Source organism: Pantherophis guttatus, chromosome 1 (assembly GCF_059756535.1).
Source record: "Pantherophis guttatus breed Tessera chromosome 1, ASM5975653v1, whole genome shotgun sequence".
Classification (NCBI taxonomy): domain Eukaryota; kingdom Metazoa; phylum Chordata; class Lepidosauria; order Squamata; family Colubridae; genus Pantherophis; species Pantherophis guttatus.
In genome coordinates this window covers 182,518,009-182,531,639 of record NC_142063.1, presented here as the reverse complement: position 1 = coordinate 182,531,639, position 13,631 = coordinate 182,518,009, and the positions used below count along the sequence as shown (strand labels likewise).

The 13,631-nt window shown below is 39.5% G+C and overlaps 1 protein-coding gene across 1 annotated transcript in view; it reads right to left on the bottom strand.

The window, feature by feature from the left end:
* Positions 1 to 13,631, bottom strand: part of LOC148116651 (arf-GAP with GTPase, ANK repeat and PH domain-containing protein 1-like) — a 1,231,127-nt gene that overhangs the window by 575,925 nt on the left and 641,571 nt on the right. The window contains 1 exon segment of the mRNA XM_087887143.1: positions 5,296 to 5,464. Coding sequence (XP_087743269.1) covers positions 5,296 to 5,464 — 169 coding nt within the window.

Here is a 13,631-nt window from a genome sequence, read left to right as displayed (position 1 = left end):
TTTAATTCCAAGTCTTCTTTCATATCAAAAAAAGTCTGTGGTAATCTGATCCTAGATTTCGCCAAACTCTTTTTATCTAGTTTAGAATCAATTACTCCATTCCAATCTCCCATAATTAGAATAGATCTATAGTCCCATTGCAGTATTTTAGTATGTAACATTTTATAGAAATGGTCCTGTTGTTGATTGGGAGCATAAATTCCAATCAGAAGAATTTGGCCATTTACTGTAAGCAATTCAATTGCTATAAACCTACCATCTTCATCTGCTTCTATAATTTTAGCTGTTAGTCTTTTGTTTACATAAATAACCACACCATTCTTTTTTTGCGAAGTTGAAGATATAAAATGTGTTCCTAATTTAGAATTTATCAAGTATTTTTGATCTTGAGTTGTGATATGCGTTTCTTATAAACATATTATATCATTATTAAATTGTCTCAAGTATGCAAATAGCTTCTTCCTTTTCTGTACTGAATTCAACCCATTCACATTCCAAGATAAACACTTAATTGTCATCTTTATCTTTCTGAAGCAACGAGCAGAATAACCGAATATCTTCCGGAATCTTCGGTCTTGCTCCCCCCATGGCTTCAGTCTCTTGTGTAGTACTCTTAGCTCCCTTTTTATATTGTCTTTCCAGTTGTTGCTTTTCTTTAAGTTGCTTAGATTTTGCACGAGTTATGCGCTGATCCTTAACTTCAACCATCCGAACCGGGTCCAAGATTGGAGAAGATTCTAACAAGGGCTCTTCCAAAAAACCTCCTTCAGCACCCTGCGTTTCCTCTACCTCCACCTGCTTAGACTGTTCTTGCAGTTCTTGCTGGAGTTGCTTCTTATCACTCTCCTTAATCTCCAGGACTGTAGATGTACGTGGAGATGGTGTTCTTTCTTTAAAAATAGTAGTGTAGAAATGCTCCGCCTTCTCCACAGTATTCAAACGATGTCTTTCTCCCTTATACTTCAAAATTATGCCAGTTGGGGCATCCCACCGGAATGGTATCTCTTGTTTTTGCAGTTCTTTTACTAGAAAGCCAAAATCTTTTCTGGCTTTCAGCATTTTTGGTGGTAGTTCTTTATAAACTCCAATTTGTGCGCCCCCCACTTGCACAGAAGTAAGAAAAGATTTTTGCAGGATGTCATTTCTTATTGCTCTGTCCGTAAAATATATGACCACGTCTCTAGGCAATTGTCTTTGCCTGGCCACCCAGGAATTCACTCTGTAAATTTTGTCTATTTTGTAAAAAACCACATCAGGATTAATTTTTAATATCACTGCCAAAGCCTCAGCACACATCTGTCTCAAATCCTGTCTGTCATCCTCTCTGATTCCTCGAAGCCTTATAGCAAATTCCATTGCCCTGAATTGCATCATAACAATTTCGTTTTCAACTCTCTGCATTTTATCATCAACATCAGAAATTTTATAGTCATTGTCTTTCATCTTAACATTGACATCTGATTTAATTTCTTCCACTTTAGAGTCCACTTTAATAATAAATTCTGCAAGGCCAGATGCCACATCTGATATTTTTTTAGTCACCTTGCCATAATCCTGTTTCACCATATCTTTGATTTCATTAATTTCCTGCATAATTTCCTGTTGAGATTTTTGAAGTTTATCATCTATTTCCTGTTGAGATTTTTGAAATTTATCATCCAAAACCTGGGATATAAATTCTTTTAAATTTTCAAAATCAAAGTCTTTTTTCTGAGTTTGTTGGACAGGAGGCTGTGATTCATGTTTGTGTGTGGGGGATCCCCCCCCCGCTGCCTTTCCTTCCTGCTTCTTTGAAGCCATCCTGCCACGTAGGTTAGTTTTTCTAAAAAGAGAAATTCTTTTTGTTTTTGCACCTCCACAAAAGCTTCTAAAAAAGTCCCCCAGGTTTAATCAGATAGAAGCTAGACTGAACAAACTCAGTTTTTTAAAAAGAGAAAGTTTTTTCCTCTGCTCCTATTCCTCTGTGTTACAGGCAGAGTAACTTTGTAACTGATCAAAATAGCTTCTCAAAATCACTTTCACTAGCTCGTTAGCTCAGCTGCTTTTTTTCAGATCAGTTTCACACGGTCGAACTTTCTCTTAATTTAAAAAGCCACCAAAACATCAATACTTGCAATTTTCCAGTTTGGGATTCAAGTTGATACTTCCGCTGATTATTAAGGTTGGTTTCATTCAAATAGGATGTTTGCAGCAGCCAGCTTGTTCTGCAGATAGCAGAATCGTCCCACGCCGTCCGGAGTCTGGCAGGTTGAAAGGGAGCCGCGCCTGTTTCCTCCCCAGCAGCAATTCTCTGGGGGCTCACAGGGGCTCAACCGATTTCTTGCCTTCTCTCCTCCAGCAATCCTTCAGATTTTTGGACCTTTCAAGCCGCTTCTGAGTATTGAAGTGGCTCTACAGATAGCGGGGCTGGCGGTCCTTCAAAGAGACCGTCTTTGCTGGCGGCGAAACAAACCGGAAGTCCCCGGGAAGACATTCTTAATAAATAAACTGTTAAGTCTGGCAAATGTGCCCATGTTGCTTTCCTCTTTTTCCTTCCATTTTCCTTCCTTACTTTAAGTTTTGCAATTACACTTCTAGAATCTGCTTCTTAGAAAGTCCCTGCCATTTTAAGCCCCCTTTCCCAATGCCACAAGATCTTACTTAACATTGTTCTTAGTGTATTAATAAAATAATCTCTTTTTTTAGTTCAAGATATATGCTTTACTATGCACAATTTATTATATGGCCACTTTCCTGCAATGTTCCTACTATTTTCACTTCTTTGAATATTTCTTTTTGGTGGATATCAAGTCAAGGGTAGCTTTTCTCCATTACAGTTGTCAGCAAGACAAGCCTAGAATTTCTGGGAAGTACTGTGTTTGGCAGAATTTGTCTCCTGCCATAGGTCAGCGTGTATCAGCCTTCCCAGGTAAATCAGACAGAAAGCATGACCAGATGAGCTAATTCTACTTTAGCTAATTCTCTAAGTCTGACTGGACTTGAGAGATGGTTTTTTTTACACAACGGCGAGGAACGCAACAGAGCTGGAAAAGTAAGACGCGCATCTCTCGGCCCAACATGTCCCACCCCACCCCAATGGCAACAGCAGCCTGGCTGCTTCCCTTCCCCGCCATCTCTTTATTGAGAGGGGTGGCAGGTGGGACGGGGGAGAAGCGAGACACGTGGAGCAAGATGTGGCTCCCCTTGCTGTCTCTTCTCTCCCCCCCCTCGCCAGGCATGGCAGGGTTCCTGCCCCTTGCTTAGCCACCCACCCCCTTTAGGGATGCAATTTGGGGGTGGCAGGTAGGGTGGGCGAGAAGCGAGACACACATCTTACCTTTCCAGCTTTGTTACGTTCCTTGCCGTTGTGTCCAGGGAAACACATTGTAAAAAAATCTGTCTCACAAGTTCAATCAAACTTCTCGAACTCGCGAGAAGGGTTTTTTTACATGTTTCCCTAGACACAATGACAAGGAACGCAACGGAGCTGCAAGTCTTTGGTAAGATGCACGTCTCATGGTGGGGCACAATTTGGGTTGGCAGATGGGACAAGGTGGTCGGGGTGGGGTGGGCGGCAAGACACGCAACTTACCAGAGACTGGCAGCTCTGTCACGTCTCTTGGCCGGTCTGTGCAGGAAAACACCTTGCATGGTAAAGAAAAACTTCTCGCAAGTGTGAGTAATTAACAAGATGTTTGTCTCGCAGTGGGGCACAGGTGTGGCAGGAATGGGATGGGGTGGGCCACGACATAAATGCTGTCTGGAAGCCGCTGGAAGTGGAGAAGAGGCTGTTCGGACCAGCCGCCTCCTGACGTGTCTTCTGGCAGCCGGGGCAGAGAGGCAGCAAAGGGCGAAGGAAGCCACAGGCCTGCATGGAGCTGGAACTATAGAGCAGGAAGTGCACTCCCAGAGCGGCCTGCTGCCAGAAGACTCTCTGCTCCAGCTCCTGGAAGACTCAGCAGCAGGCGGCTGGCTTGACCAACCTCTTACCGTTTGGTCAGTGAATGGCGCTCTGCCCGGCCGAGGGAGGGTTGTCCGCTGGGTGAGCACTATGTGGCAAGAGGTACTGGGCGGCTGCTCTCTTGTGAGTGGGGTGGGAGTTTGCAAGCAAGGGGGATAGATGGATGGATGAGAGGCGGGCAGGTGGGTGCCAAGAACACTGGGGAGAGATAGAACAGAGAGGCAGCTCCCGATCAGCTCAGCTGATCCATGGGTTGCAATTAAGGGGCCCAGCTGCCATTAGCTGACCAGGGAATGAAACTGCTACCTCCTGTGCTGGCCACGCCCACCCCTTCACTAGGGCTTATTTTGGGGGAGGGCATATATTTACGCTCACCCCAAAAATCAGGCTTGGTCTTATTTTCAGGACATGTCATATTTTCAGGGAAACTTTTATTTTTATTTTATTACTGCACTGATAAATACTGATATTGTCTAATACTGACTGATTTATGTTTCTCAAGTTATTCTAGTATCTGAGAAAAGTATTCTACAATTGATGGATAAATCCTCACTTCAAAAACAAAAAGTCAGAACAAAAATTGGACCTTCTTGGGCTATGTGGCAGAAGTAAAGAGAAAGGTTAACAAAACATCAAAGTTTACATGACTTCCATTTGACAGAACAGTCATAAATTGGTAATTTACCCAGTAATCATTTTGATAGTCATATTTTGAAAGTCTTAGCATACTTGCACAATGTGCATACATTTTTGTACTTAAGTTCCAGTTCCCACTAATAAAGCAATACCTGTGCCTAGGGAATATCATTTACACTTGAAGCTGACATTCATATGATAGGGTTCTTTAGTTCCTTCTTTCACATGGCATTTTATTCAAGTTCCTTCCTACCATTATTTATTTGTTGTTGTTTTTTCCAAAAAATTGTTCTGCCAGTCAAACCTTCCAGGAGTGGCTAAAAACCAAACTTTATGCTTTTGTATGTAAAAATAAGTGGTAATGAATTAAATGGAATTTACTTTTACATAAAAGTTTTACCTTTACAATGCAATCCTAAATGTCCCCATTCAGAAATAAGTCAATGGGACAAACACCTGGTAAGTGGTAATTAGAGTTCACTGAAATCTGTCTAGAGAGTAGGTGAAAAAGTAGAATGTACAGCTAGGTTACACACCAGAACATTTTAAACAGATGGCATCCCACTGTTTTTACCTTTATCAATTTATTTCACAGAGCATGACTGTTTTCACATAAAAATATCTAAAACATAAATATATTAAATACAATTACTGTGTTTTTAAATTAAAAGGCAACATAAACAAATACTGTGATCATATATCAACTATATTTCTCTTACCTGGATTTGGTGAAATATGTAAAGCGTTCATCTCTTTGGACAAGCCATTTGTTCTTTGATTAGAGATAGGTGCACAGACTGATGTTGCACGAGGTGGCCTCTTCCCTGGCACTTTAACTGTGGTCCTCAGGAGATCAATTTCTTTTCCATGAACATTTTGCATATAGTCCTGCACCAAAAGAACACAAATATATTTCCCCCAGAGGAAATGAAAATAATGCAAAAAATATGGGACTAAAAGAAATCATGTGATTAATTTGATTTTCCTGAGGTTACTAGGGGTTTATGTTTCTTAAAACATATTTTTCTTAATCTCCAGGAAGTTTCCTAAAGTAGATCAGAATATAGGGTGGGGGGCAGTGCTAAATAGTAATAGCATAAAACTCTCACTGGGAAGCTGTTAGATCCTATATATAAAAAGCAATATAAATTTTGGTGTTGCAGCTGCAGATGGGCAAAGCAGAAGAGACAGCATTTGTCCATGGTAAAGTTAAAGATAAAGGTTTCTCTCGCATATATGTACTAGTTGTTCCTGACTGTAGGGGGCGGTGCTCATTTCCATTTAAAAGCCGAAGAGCCAGTGCTGTCCGAAGACGTCTGTGGTCATGTTGCCGGCATGACTAAATGCCAAAGGCGCATGGAACACTGTTACCTTCCCATCAAAGGTGGTCCCTATTTTTCTACTTGCATTTTTTACATGCTTTTGAACTACTAGGTTGGCAGAAGCTGGGACAAGTAATGGGAGCTCACCCCGTTATGCAGCACTAGGGATTCGAACCACTGAACTGCTGACCTTTCAATCAACAAGCTCAGCGTCTTAGCCACTGAGCCACCATGTCCCATTTTGTCCATGGTAGGACAAAGGTTAAAGGAAGAGGTTAAAACCTGTTCCAATTACACAATGGCTAGTGTCAAAGGAATGGAAAGGGGATTCCACATGGGTACTTCAGCTGCTTCAGAAATTTGACATCAAGAAGATTCCCTGGCATATGCAGTTGAAGTTAAGAAGAAATTTGAACTGCTCAACATCATAGCAAGCCAATCAGATGAGCTATGGGAGGAAATAAAAATAACTGTCACTGAAGTAACCCAAAAACGTATTTCATACAAGATACCAAAGAAATTGGCCAGTTGTATATCAGAAGCTACAATAAAGATGACAGAAGAGAGAATGAAAACAAAAACTATTGTTGACAGGGAAGAAATGCAAAGATAAATGCAAAGTTCCAGGGAGAGACAAGAAAAGATAAAGAAAAGTACTGCACTGAACAATGTAAGAAAATGGAGGAAACAGCTATGAGAGGTCATACAAGAGATTGTTTCACTTATGTAAAGAAGGCCAGAAACATCTATATGGCAAGAAAGGCTATGGTCAGAGGACATGATGGGCAGGAATTGCATGACCAACAATCAATCAGAGAAAAAGCAAATGACCACTACATGTGCTTCATTGACTACAGTGTTGGATTATGTTGACCATGACAAGCTCTGGAACTGCTTCAAAGAACTGGGAATATCACCACATCACCATATCACATCCAGCTCATTCAGTTATTGCACTCTGATCGGGCAGCCACATTAAGAATAGAATATGGAGATGCAAAATGGTTCAGAATTGAAAAAGGCACTCAACAAGGTTGCATCCTGTCTGCTATACTATTCAACATGTACACAGAAATAGTTATAAGAATGCACATTTGAAGGAATGTTCCAATGGGGTTAAAGTCAGTGGTAGGAATATCAACAGCCTCCGATATGATGATACAACATTACTTTAAGCAGAGAGAAACCAGAAGCATTGCGGCAAGACTGGCTGGAAAATAGTGGGCTCCAACGAGCCTCGTGAAAATCCAGCCAGAAAAACCGCTGTCGGGGGGTCTTCGGACCAGAAACATCTTGTAGGGATGGTGAAGAAGGAGAGGCACCTCGGACGACCAAGAGGAACAGGCAAGTTCCTCAAAAGATCAGAGGCAAGCTTTTCGGACTGGTGGCAGGGGTGGTGGCCATTGCAACTGCTCTGAAGCTGGGGCAACCAGACTAAGATTTGTGCAGGAGCAGTGTTTGAATGGAGTATTGGTACTGGGTGAGTGACTCACAGTAAAAAAGGAACTTTTTAAAAGTGGTCCCAGCACGGAAACAAGCGGTTAATTGGCATTTGGGAATTTTAATGGAGGGAGAAGAACAAAGAGGAAATTAAAGCACTAAAGCCCAAAAAGAATTTTTTTTATTTGGATCTAAAATCGGATTTGGAGAAATTAAAAATAATACAAGAAAAAGAAACCGAAGGGAAAGTATTCATTAATGAAGATTTCAACTATACTGGAAGGAAGAACAAAGAGGAAGCTAAAATTTAAATACAAGAAAGGAAATTTTACAATTGGATTTAAAATTGAATTTGGAGAAACTAAAAACAACAAAAAGAAAAGAAATTGAAGAGAAAATATTTTCTATGTGGATTTAAAAGATTTCTTGCAAATATGATACTTTGTTGTCTTGGGAATTGTGGATTGGAGAGAGGCTTCTGCTGATGAAAAGAAAGTACTACAATGACCGCTTTGAAAATTGAAACTTCAGTGACGTTGATGACCATGAGAATATTTAAGGAGTATTTGTTTCTTCTTAAACTGTTGGGTCTCAACTTTGAAAGGAGGTAAAAAACAACAAAAATTTAAATTGGAGTAGACTAGATAAATACTTGAACTGTATATTATTTGGAATTTTAAAAAAAATCTGAAAAGATAATATGGAGCATTGGGAGTATGAGTAATTAATGGAGATGCCTAAAAATATGCGGGAAGCATTCAAGGGTAATAAAAAAGCAGAAGCCTGGTTAGAAGAAAAGAAAAAAAGGACAAAGAGAATACAAATGAGAAGCAAGTATACAAGGTTGAAGAGAAAATAGTTGAAGATAAAAGGATAGATAATTACACTGGGATTGACAGTGACAAAAAAAGAATGGATAGGGGGAAATACCCACCAAAAAAGAAGGAAAAAGAAGGAAATGGGAGAAGATTGGATAATTACACTGGGATTGATAGTGACAAAAAAAGAATGGATGGGGTGGGGGGGGGAATACCCACCAAAAAAGAAGGGAAGAGTAGGATATGGGAGAAGATTGGGTAAAAACTGGGGGAGAATTAGGAGGATAATAGATTTAAAAATTAGAGAAAGGATTCAGAGGAAAAGATATAATAAATATAAAAAGAAGAAGAAAAAGAAGAAGTTAAGAGAATGGGATAAAGGGAGAAAAATATTAAAAAGTGGAATTCTGGAGAGACCAAGAGAAAATGGTTATAAAAGGAGAAGAGTAGTGAGGGGGGAAGGAAGATATATATTAGTTGATTTAAGGGAACTGTGTTAATAGTAGTAACTGTATGAAAGAAGCAAACATGAAGACATATATTTATTTATTTATTTATTTATTGTAAAATGGAATAGCAGATGAAATATGAAGTAATTATGAAAATGACTGAAATTAAGAGATAAAATTGAATTGAAACGAGAAGGAGATTTTGAAAAAATATGTTCTAGGAAATGATAATTTTGTTTAATGCAAAATGGTCTAGTTGATGAAATATGGAATGGTAGTTTGGTTTAAGAGATAAAATTGAAGTGTTGGAGAGTCTGATGGGGAGTTTGAAAAAAACATGTGGTAAATGATATAATGTACTAAGAAGAGTATTAATTAGTCAATGCAAGAAGTAAATATGATATACATTGTTTAATGCAAAATGGACTAGTAGATGAAATATGAATGGTTTATCAATGAAAATAACTGAAATCAAGAAAAATGATGAAATAAAATAATTATTGTTAGAATAAGAAATTAAGAATTAGTAATACTGTTTATAATGTACTAAAGAGATTAAGATAAGAGGGGAAGGTTAATTAAGATAAAGGATTTTAATGTAAGAATGGAAAAAGATGAAATACATTGTTTATAATCAAAATGTGATGAGGATTTTGAGAAATATATTTAATAAATGGAGAAATAAGATAATTAATTGAAATAATGTTAAGAAATTAGGATTTGAAGGGCGGATGGAAATACTGTTTATATAATAAGTATAGAAGGTATTAAGATAAGATAAAAAATAGGGAAAAAGAATATCTTGGCAGAAATTAAATATGTAAATTGCATTTGGATGTTATAATTTGTATAAGATATGACCTGGTCAATACTTTGTTCATAAAATATGTATATGAAAGAAAAAATCAATAAAACTTAAAAAAAAACATTACTCAAAGCAAGCATCACAGAAAGCAATGAGTATCTGGAGTGGTTAATCCTGAGAGTCAAAGATGAAAGTGAAAAATTTGGACTGTATTTTTAACATCAAGAAAACAAATATGACAACGGCAGAGAATATACAGGTCAGAGAGCAGTTTGACAATGGAACCATCGAAACAATAAAAAATTAATCTTTTTGGGCTCTGAACTTGACCAAAGTGGTGATTGCAACCTCAAGATCAGAAGGCATGTTTGGCATGAGTAACATCTGTAAGAATAAAGACATCAGGCTCATAATCAAATGCAGATTAATCAATGCAGTAATTTTTCCAGTTGCTACTTATAGTTGCGAATCGTGGACTCTGAAAAAGTCAGAGCCCTGCGACAGCTGGGCTGGTCCTCCAAGCAGAGTCCAGGCACCAGGGGAAGCATAGTGAGGCATGTAGCCTCACCCTGGCAGCTGGGAATGATGGGGCTTTTTGCCCCTCATCTTAAGAAGAAGGAGAAGGAGGGAAAGGGAGAGTGGTCACTTTGCCGGCTGCTCCCCGGGCTTGCCCATGGGAACATGGCATGGAAGGGTGGGTCTGTTTTTTGCAGATATGTCCCAACCCCCCATCCCCATCCTCAGAGGGAGATGGAAGGCTAGACTGGGCTGAAGCAAAAGAGAAAGAAGAGGGGAGGGGGGAGAAGCCGCACAGCTAAGGATGAGGGGCTCGCCCACCTCTCCACAAGATCTCTCGGGAACATGGCATGAAAATGTAAAATCCATTCCTTCCAACTCAGCAGCAGTGCCTAGGCTCTGGCAGCGGGGTCGCTTCATCATCTCTCCTGGAGTGTCTTGTCAGGGTCCCCTTGATGGCCTTTCACACACACACCACACAGTTCCCGTTGCGGCCATGGGCAAGCAAAGACTGATGGAGTGGGTGGATGGTTGTGTGGCACATTTGGCAGGCTGGATTACATGCTTCCCCACCCCCTGTGCCTCCACCTGTTGTTGGTGCTGCTGTTGCAAGGCATGTGGTGGAGGTGACACCACATGGCAACCCCTGTGCACTCGGCCACTGTCCAACCTCATCTTTCAGCTCCACTGCACACTTTGCAAGCAAAGTCAGATGGTGGGAAGGATCGCATGCCTCCCCTCTTGTGCCTCTGCCTCCAACTGCTGCTTGGAGAGACTTACCTGTGCTGCGTGGTCTGCACATCCCCAGAGTGCACTGGCCAAGGGGCCGGCAGGCTGCAGCTGCTTCCGGACACTGTCAGCCCCCGTGCTTCCACTCACCACCTCCTGTGCTAGCCATGCTCCCTGGAGGCCTGATGCTCTTAACTGGGGCTAATTTTGGGGGTAGGGCTTATATTGCGCACAGCATGAAAAATCATGCTAGGGCTTATTTTCTGGTTGGGTCTTATTTTCAGGGAAACACGGTACTTTGGCCATGTCATGACAGCTGACTCACTGAAAAAGTTAACCATGCTGAGAATGATCAGTGGAAAAAGGAGGTGTCACCTTAGCACCTGGTAGCTGGACATTAGATGACACTGAGATGACCATGGCAGATCTGAAGGAGGTTGTGTGAGACAGAAGGGCATGGAGAGTGCTGATCCATAGAGAGGCCAAGGTCGCTCATGACTGAATGGCTGACAATGACGACTTCAGCAGCTTCTAGCAAATATGCATAATAGTTTTCAAATGACTGACAAATATACTATAGATAAATTAAGAAGATAATGTCTGCATTTCTTTGAAGAAATAAATCAGGCTGAAGAAATTTAATCAATTAAATTTCATTGTCTAAATTTTAAGCAACATTAAATACTGATAAATTTGTGATTCTGGATGACCAATATTCTGAAAGTGACTGCACTCAAATTTAAGTCCTAAGTGTTGTAGTTCAAAGATTCTTGCAGAGCCACCTTTAAGAGTGTTATAGCCTTCGATTCTGGAATAGAATATCTAGTCTGCAAATATCTAAATGAGCACCAAATGTCATATTGTGGTTATCTGTACCTTTGCAACCCAAATTCAATAAACCCATTCTGAAGGAAACCTTCTCAATTGACGATTCATTTATGAAATACACTCCCCAGAGAAGTCTGCTTGATTAAGTTTTATTTACCAATCACTGTGATGGCAAACCTATGGCACGCGAGCTATTGCCCCAGTTCAGCTTTGCCGCACATGCGCACACGCCTCCCACCAGCCAGCTGGTCTTCAGGTCTCTGCTGTACATGCATTGGAGGTGTGGGGTGGGCAGAGGGGTGGGCACATGCACAGGGGGGTGGGGGGTGGGCACATGGTCCGGAAAAGGTTAGCCATCACTGTGCTCGTATTATTATTTTATTGTGTTTACTTGTATTTGTAATGGATATTTTAAAATATATTTGTATTTTCTAAAAAGTAAGTTTATATAAAAAATACTTATGCTCATCAAACAATCCACTGTAAATCATCATGAAAAGATCAAAGAGCTGCATTTTCCTAGAGCAAAATCTCAACACTCTCTCACCTTAAATTTTATAAATTGCAGAAATTAAAATTTATAGCCTGAAAAAGCTTAACTACTTCAGAGAATGGTAATTTACAATATGAGCATATTAGAAACAGTTGAAGATGACCCTATCATCTGGAATATGCAGTGCTACAGAGAAACAGAAAGCCTAATTTTTGATATGCAAATATTACAAAGAGAATATCCCTAGATATTAACTGTAAAAAAATGCTGATAGGAGAAAAGGGGTTGCTTTAACAAGACACAAGGGTAAATCAAAGCCAAGTACTTTTAAACAGCACTTAACAAGTCTCCAGAGTCTACTCTACAGTGGGCCACCCCAGAAGTGCTATCTTTGGCCCCTTAACAGCTGAAAAAGTAGTAATTGCAAATCTATTTACATTAGGTTCTTAAGTTTTCTATGTTCATAATTCAGTAGCAATAATGAAGCACCAGAAAAACAACGATACTCCCCAAATGTGCTGGTATTAAGCCACTGTATCCCATGGCTCTTGCACCTTTGCCATTGCTTGTTTTTTACGTTCTTCTCTTAATTATGTTGCATCTATTGCCATATACTTAATTAGCTGCATTAATGTGATTTCTTCACACAGTCAAGCAATTAAGAGCTATGATTGAGTTTCATTCAATTAGTCTCAACAAACATGCTAATTGATGTCCCAGATGCAAATGAGGTGCAATGAGATAAACCTGCTAACAATTGAGTGCCATGTTAGAGATCCATTGTGCTCAGCTTGCTCATACAAAAACACATTTTTCTACTTTATGTGGAATTATTTTAAATAGGATAAGGGTGAGGGTATCTCTATGCCATTCAATCTTCAATATACTAAACCAATTCCTAAAGTAGTATTACTACAAGATAGTAAATCCATCAATGTGGCTGATAAGCAATACAGTGATGGAAAATATATATTCTCTGTTTAAGTTGAAATCTACTTTGATGGCAAACTTTTATTTACATTTTTATTTATTTATGAATATATTTATATCCTGCCTTTATTTATATCCTGCCTTGGTGGCACAGTGCAGTACTGCAGGCTACTTCTGCTGCCTGCAATTTGGCAATTCAAATCTCACCAGGCTCAAGGTTGACTCAGCCTTCCATCCTTCCGAGGTGGGTAAAATGAGGATCCAGATTGTTGGGGGCAATAGGCTGACTCTGTAAATCGCTTAGAGAGGTCTGTAAAGCAGCGTGAAGTGGTATATAAGTCTGAATGCTATTGCTAATGCTATTGCTATTATTTTTATACCATACATAATTGTTTACCATTTACTACTTTCAGGCAATGTGGTATTTTAAGTTAAACTAAAAATACATTATTAAATCAGTTCTTAATATACAGCTATTATATGCACTGCAATTACTTTCCTTCCTGAGGAAATACCTGACATTTGTGGCAATACTGCAATGCTGTTATGATAATTTTAATATAGGATTATCACCACAAACATGTGTTGAATATACTTTTGTGTATAAATGACTGAGAAAGACAATTAGTGTAGTCAATTCAGAACACGAAATAACCACACTATCTATATTGCAGTCATAATTGTATAATTACATTTGTTTCAGTTTTTTGTTGAGTTTTAGCCAT